Genomic DNA, 12,813 nt, shown 5'->3' on the forward strand with positions numbered 1-12,813 from the left:
CATTAGTGGATTTTTTTTTTTTTTTATCTATTGGTTTTATGGTACTGGAGACTGAACCTAGGGCCTGAGGCATATGAGGCTAGCCCTCTACACAGAGCCACATCCTCAGCCCCATTCCTTTTAAATGAGAAGAAAAAAAAAAAAAGAGTCTCACATTCAAATAAAACTGAGAAACACTGGATCAGGAGAGTGTGAACCAGCTATTGAACTCCTGGAGCTCTCTGAGTCTTCGGCTCCCCAGGAGAAGAGGCCAAGTAGAGCATTCCTAGGAAGGAGGACACTTCTTTCCCCATCCTTTGCCCCCAGGGTCCCTGGGCCACATGCGGGAAGAGGCTGTTCTGGCCCTCCCGACAGTTTACCCAGGAGGTAATTCTATGCAGAAGTGAAGAAGTTTGCTCCGGGTGCTCTCCTGGCTTCCCTGCTTCCCATGAACACTCGCTGAAGCCTTCTTGCTCAGAAACCTGAGACTGCTGCTCCCTCCAGCAACAGCAAAAAGGAGTAGGGAGAGGAGGCAGGTGGTTGGAGCCTGTGGGGTGTCCCATGGAGGGTTTTCTCTTTTCTGGCTGGTGGCTTTCCTCCCTTCCTCCAACAACAATAGCACTAGCCACAGGAGCAGCTGCATCCCCCCAAGATCCTTCACAACCCCTGACAGCTCCCCACGCACATATCAGGCTTCCTCCACATGGAGGGTCCTGAAGGTGAGAGAATCAGCTGCTGTGGCTGCAGGCCTCAGGGCCCAGATGAGACTTTGATTCTTGCTGTAACTCTTCTCCTCTTGGTTCCAGGCCCCAGTCCTCTGCCTACAGCCCTGCAGCAGCCACCTCTCCAGCACCAAATGCCCCTGCTAGCTACAGCGAGGGTCCCGCTGCCCCTGCACCCAAGCCCCGGGTGGTCACCACCGCCAGCATCCGGCCTTCTGTCTACCAGCCAGGTGAGAGGCAGAGAGCTGGAGGGGAGGCTGTCCAGGGTGGGCAATGGCCAGGTGTTACTCAAAGGACCTAAGGGCTCGTTCCATGTGTCCTGGTGTATGGGATGCAACCACAGGAGGCTCCTGACGCCCAGACCCCAATCTCAGCACCATCCTTTCCTTCCTGTTGGATTCTGACTCTGCACTCCAAGACGGCAGGGCTGTAGGGGATTTTCTCCCACACAGGCACCTGAGTCGGGTCTGGCATGGAGATGTTGAAAGCTAAGAAAGCTGGATGTGGGACACACCTGCAATCCCAATACTTGGGAGTATCACGGTTCACGGGCAGCCTCAGGTACTTAGTGAGGCCCTCCACAACTTAGTGAGACCCTATTTCAAAATAAAGAATTAAAAAATTGGGCTGGGGATGTGACTTGGAGGTAGAATGCCCCTGGGCTTCATCCCCAGTACTACACACAAAAATGGGATGTAGCTCAAAGGTAGTATCCCATTGGTTTCAATCCCCAGTCACCTCCCGACCTCCAGAAAAAAAAGAGCCTTGTTGCAGGAGCTTGGACTTAGTTCCAGGCAAAGGCAGCCAAATCAGCCCTCTGTTTTCTGGGATGAAACCCAGAGGCATTTCGCATACACCCTCAGCCCTATTTTTAGTCTTTTATTTTTAAAACAGGGTCTCACTAAGTTATGAGGGACCTCACTAAATTGTTGAGGCTGGCCAGGAAGGTGCGATACTCCTATCTCAGCCTCCCAAGCAGGGATTACCAGCGAGGCCAACCCGCCCCCGAGCCCCACCCCCACCCCGCGATACTTTGTCAGCACAGTGCCTGCTTCCCTCCCTTCTCTCAGGGACAGAATTTCTGAGGCTAACGCTTCATAGAAAGGAGGTGGCATTTAGCCGGGTGTGGTGGCGCAGGCTTGTAATCCCAGCATTCGGGAGGCTGAGACCTGGAGGATCGCGGTTCGCAGACAGCCTCAGCTACTTAGTGAGGCCCTCTGCAACTCAGTGAGACCCGGTTTCAAAATAAAGAATAAAAAATAGGGCAGGGGGTGTAGCTCGGAGGTCGAATGCCCCTGGGTTCCATCCCCAGACACGCAGAAAGAAAGAAAGAAAGAAAGAAAGAAAGAAAGAAAGAAAGAAAGAGGCATTTGGGACTGGGCTGCGATGGAGGGGGCGGAAATGGCTGCCCCGGTGCAGAAGGGGACCGCGGGGGTTGGGGGGGGGGGCTTGGAAAGGAGGCTGGGCGCCCGGCGGGGCATTTCCTCCGCTCCGGGCTGGCCCTTCCGGGGCGGTCCAGCCACCAGCAGTGCCCGGCAGGCCCGCCAGGGGGCGGCACTGCGCCGGGCCCGCCCTCGCCCTCGCCCCTTTCCAGCTCCCTCCCGGGCTAGGGCCCCGGCGAGGAGACGTGCCCGAGCCGCGGTCTCCGCGCGGTTCCCAGGCTGCGCAGACATTAACTCATTCCTGCCTGGAGGGCGGGAGGCGGCGGCCTCCACCTCCCTCTCCCCGGGAGGCCGGGCGCCGGGATGGGGGCGGCGCGCAGGACCCGCGCTCCCGGGAGCCTGGCGGGCCGGGGCGGCGCTCGCAGCCCGGATCTTATCGCTGGCGCCGGGCAGGGCGTCCGCTCGCGCAGCACCTGGGCCGGAGGAGCGGGCGGGCCGCGCCGTGGGCGGGGGACGGCGGCCGGGGGATGGCCACGTCGGCCCGCGGGCGGGGCGGAGCGCCCAGCCGCCCGCAGTGAGTCAGGAATCACCTTGCTTAATTACACGGTCCCGAGGCCGCCGAGCGCGATAGGGGCCTTTTGAACTTGCCAATTAGGGATGAAAGATCACCTTCTAATTTGCACGGGTTGAATTCCGTCACGCATAAAGAGCCACATCCCCCCGGGCTCCGAGGTCGCGGGGGGCGCGGCCCGGCGGGCCATAGGACCCCTCCCCAAGGAGTAGGGGACCCGATGGGGAGGTGAGGGGAGTGGCCGGCAGGACCACACCTGAAGGATAGGTAGATTCCATCTCCGGGTAAGTGTAGTCCACGTCGGGGAAGCAGCGACTCTGGCTCAAAACAAATTCCAACGTATAATCAATATAAAAAAAATTATCAATGAGATATATTATTTGAGATATTTTATATTATTTTATTCTATTGAGTCTCAAAATCTGGTGTTTTACATTTAATAGCACTTCTTAAGTTGGACTAATCCCATTTCGAGTGTTAGAGGCCACACAGGCCTATGGAATGGACAGCACAAGATTAGGGCTTTTGTTCTTAATCCCATTTAGTGGATTTAGCAGGGTCTGTATACCAGAGAGGGATGAGGAACTTTTTTCCTTTTTTTTTTTTTTTTTTTTTTTTTTTTTGCGATACTAGGGATTGAACCCAGGGGCATACCTTTGAACTATACTCCTAGCCACATATATATGTATTACATGTATAATGTGTATAATTATATACATATAATACATTCTACCGTAATGTATTATATGTATAATAATATATGTATACATATATAAATATATATATTGTTGTTGTTGTTCTTGTTCTTTATTTTAAAACAGGGTCTCACTAAATTGCAGAGGGTCTCACTAAGTAGCTGAGGCTGGCCATGAACCTGCCATCCTCCTGTCTCAGCCTCCCAAGTACTGGAATTATAAGCATACATCATCACTCCCAGCCTGGTAGAATTCAAGAGCCCTTCATCTCCAGGCATGGTAAGGTACTTAGTGAGATGCTCCGCAACCTAGTGAGACCCTGTTTCAAAAAAAACCCAAAACATTAAAATAGAGCAGGGGGGTGTAGCTCAAAGGTAGAATGTCCCTGGGTTCAATCTCCAGTTCCGGGAAAAAGAAAATGTTCTGCCAGGGCACCTTTCTCCACCCACCTTTCCTGTTGGGATTTCCCAAATCACCTTTTTTCTAGTGTTTTGAGACACTCTGCTGCCGACACTAGTGAGCTCTGCAAGGTGGTTGGACAGGGTGACAACACATTGAGTTTGAGCTTTGCAGCTTTTTAGTGCACCCCATGCACCAGACTGTCGTGGGGTCAGGCAGGGTGGCATTCATTCCACCACCAGTGAATAGGCTCTGTCCCAGGTTATCTGACTGGAGAGTGTCACATCCCTCTCTCCTTCCCCATCCTGCACTTGGCCTGGATTGGGCTTCCCAGGTGACCACCAGGCCTGATAGGAGCTGACAGTGCATTTCAGCTGTGGGCTACAGGTGCCATTATGCTCACCGACTTGCTCATATAAGTGACCCTTGCACACTGTGCCAGGTCCTAGGCTAGACACACCATGTTTCTTATTTTCTCTTAATCCTCATAATAGCCCTAAAAGGTACTAAGATACATCGTGTGTGTGTGTGTGTGTGTGTGTGTGTGTGTGTGTGTGTGTGTGTGTGTTTTCCTGAGGATTGAACCCAGGGGTGCTCTAACAGTGAGCTATACCCCTTGCCCTTTCTGTTTTTTATTTCAAGACTGAATCTTGCTAAATTGCCCAGGCTGGCTTTGAACTAGATCTCCTTCTGCCTTGGCTTTCAGAGTTGCTAGGATTACAGGTGTGGGCCACTGCTCCCGTTTATTGACCATTTTTAGATAAGGAAACGGACCTGGAAGAGTTAAGGAACATGCACAAGGATACACAGCCAGAAACTAGTAGAACCGGGCCATGAAGCCAGGGCCATATGCTTTCCAGAGGTGCTAGGAATTAAACCCAGGGCCTCATGCATGCCAGGCAAGGGCTCTACCACTGAGCTATACCCCCAGCCTCACAAGCCAGGGCGTGTGTGTGTGTGTGTGTGTGTGTGTGTGTGTGTGTGTGTGTGTTGCTGGGGATTGATCCCAGGACATTCTACCTCCAAGTTATACCCCCAGTCCTCCCTTTTTTTTTTTTTTTAAAACAGAGTCTCGCTAAATTTTAAGGCTGGCTTTGAACCTGTGATCTTCCTGTTTCAGCCTCCTAAGTACTGAGATTACAGGTGCATGCCACCTTGCCTGGCTAAGCCACAGTTCTTGATAGCTGTGCTGTGTGCCAGAGCATGGGGTCTCCTCCGTGCTGAGGTTGCTTCCTCCATGACATGGTGCACCAAGATTTTCTGGAAATTGGAGTTTAGTTCTTTAGAGGCAGCTTGAGGTATAGAGTAAGAAAGGTGTCAGAGTCATACTGCTACTTTGTCTGAGCTATAGTGACCTCAAGTATAAAAGGGGATAGTGTGAGACTCAGATGATCTTAGTAAGTGGGAAGAAGACTTGTTTGCAGAAGCTTGTACCTTTGGAAGCCAGCATCATTCCCAGAATGGCTTGGGGCAGGGTTGTAGAGGGCCTTATGCCTTCATACTCCATTATCATAGGCATGGACCCTGCCCACCCCCAGCAAGCGTGTGTGTATGTTCTGGGTTTCCCTGCTGTGAAGGCCAGTCCTCTGGAAATAAAAGGTGCAGAGTTGGAGCCGTGGACCCCCAGCCCACCCAAGAGGGCCCCAGGGCTCCAGATGGGAAAGAGAGACCAGAGGTAGGGTGGGCATCTTAAGCCTAGCTGGGGCCCAGTGGGGGCTGTTTCAATCACTCCCACCCAGGCCCAGCACAAAAATGGAGAGCCGCCCCAATATGTTCCCTGGGGCAAATGGAATGGGATTTCTTTCCAGAGAAGCTGACTGTGAACAGAGGTGAAGCTTCTAGAACTTCCCTTGCTGGAAGAGGAGGCTGCTGGACCATGTGTGCAGAACCAGCTGGGTCTGCCCCTGCTGACTCTGATAGGAGACAGCAGAAATTCAGGTGTTGAGGGCACAGGCTGAGAGGATTTGGGTAAACAAATGCTTCTGTGTCGCAAGCCTGTCAGTGAGTGTCAGGAAAGGGTTCCAGAATGGGGCAGCAGATTCTCTTCCTTTCTCAGACTTCCCCAGTAACTGCTAGGTGTCAGTCCAAAACACTTTCAGTTTGTACCAAAGCAAAGGGCAGGGAGCACTGGGCCTGGGCTGCATCCTGCCAACATCTCTGTCCAAGCTGGCTCTGAGTGACTCCTCCAAGGCCCCCCACCGCCAGCAAACCAAGATGGAACTTCCCTCCCCATAGGAATCAAGCCAAGCTGTTCTTCAAGAAAGCAGTTGTAGGCCAGGTATGATGGCACACTATCCCAGTAGTTGAGAGGCTGAGATAGGAAGATTGCAGGTTGGATGCCAGCCTCAGCGATTTAGTGTCCTGTTTTGAAATTTAAAAAAAAAAAAAAATTGGGGGGGTGGGGATGTAGCCCAGTGGCAAAGTGCCTGCTTTGCAGGTGTGGCGCTCTGGGTTCGATCCTTGGTTCCAAAAAGACCAAAAAAAAAAAAAAAAAAAACTTAAAAAAAATTTTTAAGGCCTGGGGGTGTAACTCAGAGGTAGGAGGCCCCTGGGTTCAATCCCCAGCACCCAAAATGAAACAAAACAAAACACAATTGTAGTGAAACCTGAAACTGGAACCTGAAAACCCAGCTCCTGGGACATGTGCTTTATCCTGAAGGCTGGGCTAGATCCAGGTGCAACAAACACATGCTGATAAAGATGGTTCAGTCTAATCATTTTAGAGACTAATCACTGAAAGCATCCTCCAGCCTACGCTTGGCTGACCCACTCCCACCCTGTACCCAGCTAGAGTACCCCTCACTCCTCGTTCCCATCCTCTGCCTGGCTCAGGCAGCCAAGGCCCAGCAGAGCCCCACCCTGCACAGCTGCAAATATTTATAGTTCCATTCCTTTCCCAACCCCGTCCAAGCTCCCTAGGGCTCTGCTGCATTTGCTGGCTTTTTATCTCCCTGGCTCCATTGCTGAGAATTAAAATCTGGGGCACCGAGGAGTTCAGGAACGTGTCTCCCGTAAAAATTGGAATCGTACTACTCTAATAACATACAGTCATCATTTGCAGTTCTCTGCCTGGGGAGGGAGAAGAGGGGGAAATAAATACCTGACAGGTTTTTCTTTTTTTTTCTTTTTTTTTTTTTTTTTTTTGGCTTGCAGTGCCTGCATCGACCTACAGCCCATCCCCAGGAGCCAATTATAATCCAGCTCCCTACACCCCCTCACCTGCCCCTGCCTACACCCCCTCACCGGCCCCCACCTACTCCCCCTCCCCTGCCCCATCCTATACGCCCTCCCCTGCCCCAAACTATAACCCCACACCCTCCTCGGCCTACAGTGGGGGCTCTGCAGAGTCTGCCAGCCGCCCCCCCTGGGTAACAGATGACAGCTTCTCCCAGAAGTTTGCCCCTGGCAAGAGCACCACCTCCATCAGCAAGCAGACCCTGCCCCGGGGGGGCCCAGCTTATACTCCAACGGGCCCCCAGGTCACCCCCCTTGCTAGGGGTACCTTCCAGAGAGCAGAACGTTTCCCAGCTAGCAGCCGAACTCCACTCTGTGGCCACTGCAACAATGTCATCCGGTATGGTACCTGGGCGCCAGAGGGAGGGGGTGCTCGCCCACAGCCTGAGGCCTGCAGTGGGGGGATGGGAGGCAGGTGTAGGGAAAAGCTAGCCTCCTGTCCCTCTGGCTGGCCATCTGGCCCAACTCTCTGGGCCTTGGCTTCATACCTGTGTGACACCCACATCCTGGGGAGTTGGGAGGATTCCATGAGGTAAGTGGGTGAAGCTCCCAGCTTAGTGCCTGGTGCCAGGAGCTCCCCCTTGGGCTAAGGCCGGGTCTTGGGAATCGCCAGTCTTGTTGTCAGTAGTTTATTGGGCATGTTGCAAGCTGGCTGACAGTGCTGGTTTTGACCCAGCTTTCCTTTAGGGTTGCTTCCGAGTCTTTCCGCAGGGCTTCAGTGGGCACTTGACTGAAATGAAAACAAGTCAGCTCAGCTTAGAAGCCTGGGGTCACCTTGGAGTAGTGTATCTGTGACGTGAGCTGGTGTAGGTGAACAATACGCTCTTGTGTGAAAATAAACTAACACATAACGCATTAGAAAACTATAGGAAAGTATGGAAAGTAAAAATCAGAACACAAACAGTTTCCTTAGAGTCCCAGTGTTCCGACTACTCCACTGGAACTAGACTTTTATATCCTGGGGTTACAGCTCCCTGGCCCTATGGGCTTGAATGGGTTCCTAAACTTCTCAGTGCCTCAGTTTCCTTTCCTGAAAACGGGCATGTAATAGTTCCTAACTCGTAAGATGAAAGACTAAATAGACCAAGCTTAGTGGCACACTCCTCTAATCCCAGTACTTGAGAAGCTAGGATAGGAAGATTCACAGGTTTGAGGCCAGCCTGGTCAATTTGAAAAAAATAACTCTACCTCAGTGGTGGAGTTCCTCTGGGCTCAATCCCCAGTACCACACCCATAGAAAAAATGAAATAAGTTAAATGCAAATTGTTCTTGAATAGTGCCTGGCACGGAATAGGCACTTAATAAATGTCAGCATCAGCGTCATTCTTCTGATGATTGTTTGTGGTCACTGCATTCTATCCTGGGCCTACACAGTCCTACAGTGGACACTTGAGTTGCTTCTGGATTCTCAGTATTGCAATTGCTGCAACAGGGAACGCCTTTCTGCAAATTTGGAGTCCCCCCAAATTTGCATAATTTCATTAAAACAGTCATGAAAGTGGGAGCTACTGGGGAAACACAGGAAGAGTGTTGGGATTCTTGAAAATATGGTTTCAAGTTTGAGGGGATCCTTATTATGTTCTCTTCCTCCCCAGGGGCCCTTTTCTAGTAGCCATGGGCCGCTCCTGGCACCCAGAAGAATTCAACTGTGCCTACTGCAAGGCCTCCCTGGCAGACGTGTGCTTTGTGGAGGAGCAGAACAATGTTTATTGTGAGCGGTGTTATGAGCAATTCTTTGCTCCACTCTGTGCCAAGTGCAACACCAAAATCATGGGGGTAAGTGTCTTCTGACCCTTGTTTTTGCCTCAGCCCTGAACAATCTTTCCCCTGCTCCCCCATTAGGTCCCATTTAGAAGCCATAGCTCCTGATAGAGAGAGAGAGAGAGAGAGAAAGCAACTCCATTTCTATTCTTGAAGGAGGCTGGTTTGCCACCAATGAACCAATGAGCAGATGAACTTGAAACAAGAGAAGATGATGTGCTTGTGCAGGTCACAGAGACACATGCCTGTAATCCCAGTACTTGGGAGGCTCTGACAGTAGGATAGAATGTTCTAGGCCAGCCTAAGCAATTTAGCGTGGCCCGAACAAACTTAGCAACACCCTGTTTTAAATTAACAAAACAAGCCAGACAAGGTGGCGCACACTTGTACCAGTACTTGGGAGGTTGAGACAGGAGGATTGTAGGCTCCAGGACAGTCTCAACAATATAGTGAGATTCTCAGCAACCTAGTGAAACCCAGTTTCAAACTAAAAAGTAAAAATAGGGCTGGGGGTGTGGCTCAGAGATAGAACTCCACTGGGTTCAATCCTTAGTACAAAAAAAAAAAAAAAAAAAAAAAAAAGCAGGGGTGGTGGCGCATGTTTGTAATCCCAAGACAGGAGGATCGTGGTTCACAGCCTCAGCTACTTAATGAGGCTCTTTGCAACTCAGAGAGACCCTATTTCAAAATAAAGAATAAAAAATAGGGGGGTATAGCTCAGAGGTAGAATGCCCCTGGGTTCCATCTCTAATACTGAATAAAACAAAAACAAAAGGGCTGGGATTGTAGCTTAGAAGTAGAATGCGCCTAAGTTCGATCCCTAGTAGGAGAGAGGGAGAGGGAGAGGGAGAGAGAGAGAGAGAGAGAGAGAGAGAGAGAGAGAGAAAATAAGAATGAATTATGTGCCCGTGCCACACAGCTTGAGGTGGTGGTGGAATTTCTGCCAAGGACATGATTACTTCTTAGCCTGACCTTTGGCCTTGACCCTCGGTGCCCCCTTGGGAGAGTGGCAGTAAGAGGCAGGATGTCCCTCCGAGGTCTAAGCGGAGGGTTAAGCATCACAGCTGATGCAGCAGTGCAGCCCCTGGAAAGCCCTGCCTTTCCTTGGCATGGAGGGGCCTGCTTCCTGGGCTCTCCTGCTGAGGGCTGCCCAGGCAGGGGCCGGGGCCTGGTGGTGAAGCCAGGGTCCCTTTTTGTCCTGAGCTCATGTTCTTTTCCCGCAGGAAGTGATGCATGCCCTGAGACAGACGTGGCATACCACCTGCTTCGTCTGCGCGGCCTGCAAGAAGCCTTTCGGGAACAGTCTCTTCCACATGGAAGACGGAGAGCCCTACTGTGAGAAAGGTAGGAACTCTGGGATATGATGTGAACATAGAGTGGTTCAATGCCAGGAGACAGGCCAGGGGACTAATCCATGCCTAGATCCATTCACATCTAGCCCCCCGGGGTCTTTATTTCTAGAAGAGGGGATTTGATGTTTTTGTTTTGGAATCAAAGCCAGGGCCTCACATATGTGAGGCAATTGCTCCACCACTGAGCTACACCCTCAGCCTTTGGTTTTGGTTTTGTTCTTAATGGTAAGTCATACTATTACATAAAGGAAGTTAGTGAAATTGTTTCCCCTACTCATTTGGCTGCAGCTTTCCAGGAAAAGGGAGCCAACTTTTTTCCCCCAGTACTGGGGATTGAACCTGGGGGTGCTCTATTACTGAACCACATTCCTAGCTCCAGGGGCATTCTGTTTCTGGAGTATCCCTCAGCTCTATACATACATACATACATACATACATACATGTATATGTGTGTATATACATATATATATTATATATGTGTGTATATGTGTGTGTATATATATATATGTATATATATATTGTTCTGAAATGAGGTCTTGCTAGGTTGCTGAGTCATGCTTTGTTGCTGAGGCTTTCCTCAAACCTGCAAGCCTCTTGACTTATCCTCCCAAGTACTGAGATTATAGGCGTGTGCCACCACACCCACCCCAGCCCATACTTTTTTTTTTTTTTTTTTTTTTTTTTTTTGCAGTACTAGAGATGGAACTCAGGGGCATTCTACCTCCAAGTTCCACCCCCAGCCCTATTTTTTAATCTTTATTTTGAAACAGGGTCTCACTAAGTTGCGGAGGGCCTCACAAGTTCTTGAGGCTAGCCATGAACCTGTGATCCTTTTGTCTCTGCCTTCCAAGTGCTAGGATTACAAATGTGTTCCGCCATGCCCAGCTTATTTTATTTCCTTTGAAGATAAGAGTTTCACTAAGTTGCTGACACTGTCTTCAAACCCTCGATCTTCCTCCCTCAGCCTCCCAAGTACTGGGATTACAGGTGTGTAACACTGCGCCCTGCTGACTCTAGCTTATTTTACACACTTGGAGTCTGTTTCCTTCCATGCACCAAATGTATGAGTCACAACTTGGCCTCATCACTGCTTAGGAAGCTTTTCAGGCTATTTTGACTTGGAGATCCAGTTTAGAATGAAAAAGTGTTGGCCCTGAACTTCGTTCTACATTCTAGTCCTACTTCCACCTCAGGCTCACTGGGTAGCCCTGAGTCAGTTACTAAGTCTCTTTGAGTCTTGCTTCTCTCATGTGCCAACACCTGCCTCACAAAGGTGGTGAGGCTGAAGCCACAGAGAGGGTCAACGTGCTATATGTGAGTGTCCCCTCCTCATCATGTACCAGACTTTGATGTTCCTTTAGACTCCGGTAACCTCCTGATCTGAACTCAGAGTTTTTCTGTGTCCCAGAGAGCTATATGGTATCATAAAATGTAGAGTGAGGCGGACGTGGTGGCGCACGCTTGTAATCCCAGCACTTGGGAGGCTGAGACAGAAGGATTGCACAGGTTCGTGGCCAGCCTCAGCTACTTAGTGAGGTTCTCTGCAACTTAGTGAGACCCTGTTTCCAAACAAATTATAAAATAGGGCTGGAGGTATAGCCTGGAGGTAGAAAGAACCTGGGTTCCACCCCCTAGTACCACACAAAAAAACAATAAATGTAGAGTGAATTATTGTAAGTTCAAAGGACTCAGCTTCCTAAGACAGTTAGGAGTCTTAGCTAACTGACCGTTCACTAGCTCACTCAACATGACTCTCTTTCAGAAAGGATTTGAGACAGGTTCCCTTCAAGGGGACATAGGCATGAAGTTAAGACAGTACCAGCAGAACTGGTGTGATGGCTTACACCACACCTGCAATCCCAGTGACTTGGGAGGTTGAGGCGAGAGGATGAGGCTGAGTTAGAGGCTGGCCTGGGCAACTTAGTAAGAATCTGTCTCAAAATAAAACATAAAAAGGGCAAGAGTTGTGTCTCAGAAATAGTATGCCCCTACATTCATTCTCCAGTAACACACACACACACACACACACACACACACACACACACACTCTAGCACCAATAGCACCAGCAGCAAATCAGAAGAGGGAAAGATAAGCATACCATTATGAAGAATAACAGAGCTAAAGTGACTGACTGGGTAGCTGTTTTTTTTGTTTTTGTTCCCCCACCCCCCGAAGCCCAGGGACATTCTACTTTTGAGCTACACTCCCAGCCCCATTTTTTATTCTTTTGAAACACAGTCTCATTAAGTTACAAAGGGCCTCCCTAAGTAGCTGAGACTGACAGCAAACCTGCGATCCTTCTATCTCAGCCTCCCAAGTACTGGGATTACAAGCACACACCACCATGCCCTGCTTTGGGTAACCGATTTGAGAGTGAAAGAGAAACACAGTTAATTAAGTTAGCTTACTTTGGAATCAGAAAGGAGATGTCAAACTGAATGTGGTGGCACAAGCTTGTTATCCCAGTACTTAGGAGGCTGAGACAGGAGTATTGTGGATTTGCTGCCACCAGCCTCAGCTACTTAGTGAGGCTCTACACAATTTAGTGAGACCTTGTTCCAAGATAAAGAATAAAAAATAGGGTTGGTATAGCATGGAGGTAGAATGTTCCTACATTCAATCCCCAGTACTGAAAAAAAAAAAGATAGAAAGGAGAAGTAATTTCACTTTCCTCTAGTGAAAACAAAATTCCCCCTCCTGCCCTCAACTATAAATTA

At 49.9% G+C, this 12,813-nt stretch overlaps 1 protein-coding gene across 7 annotated transcripts in view; it reads left to right on the forward strand.

The window, feature by feature from the left end:
- LDB3 (LIM domain binding 3) overlaps nucleotides 1-12,813 on the forward strand; it is a gene marked incomplete at both ends in the record, with an annotated part of 67,378 nt that overhangs the window by 38,342 nt on the left and 16,223 nt on the right. For all 7 annotated transcript variants that reach the window (XM_080693758.1, XM_080693761.1, XM_080693764.1 and 4 more), the window contains 4 exons: nucleotides 786-931; nucleotides 6,902-7,322; nucleotides 8,578-8,758; nucleotides 9,967-10,087. In XM_080693758.1, the coding sequence (XP_080549884.1) occupies nucleotides 786-931; nucleotides 6,902-7,322; nucleotides 8,578-8,758; nucleotides 9,967-10,087 (869 nt within the window). The remainder of the gene's footprint in view (nucleotides 1-785; nucleotides 932-6,901; nucleotides 7,323-8,577; nucleotides 8,759-9,966; nucleotides 10,088-12,813) is intronic.

The sequence above is a fragment of the Muscardinus avellanarius genome, assembly GCF_963383645.1.
Source record: "Muscardinus avellanarius genome assembly, chromosome: 4".
In the NCBI taxonomy this organism is placed as follows: domain Eukaryota; kingdom Metazoa; phylum Chordata; class Mammalia; order Rodentia; family Gliridae; genus Muscardinus; species Muscardinus avellanarius.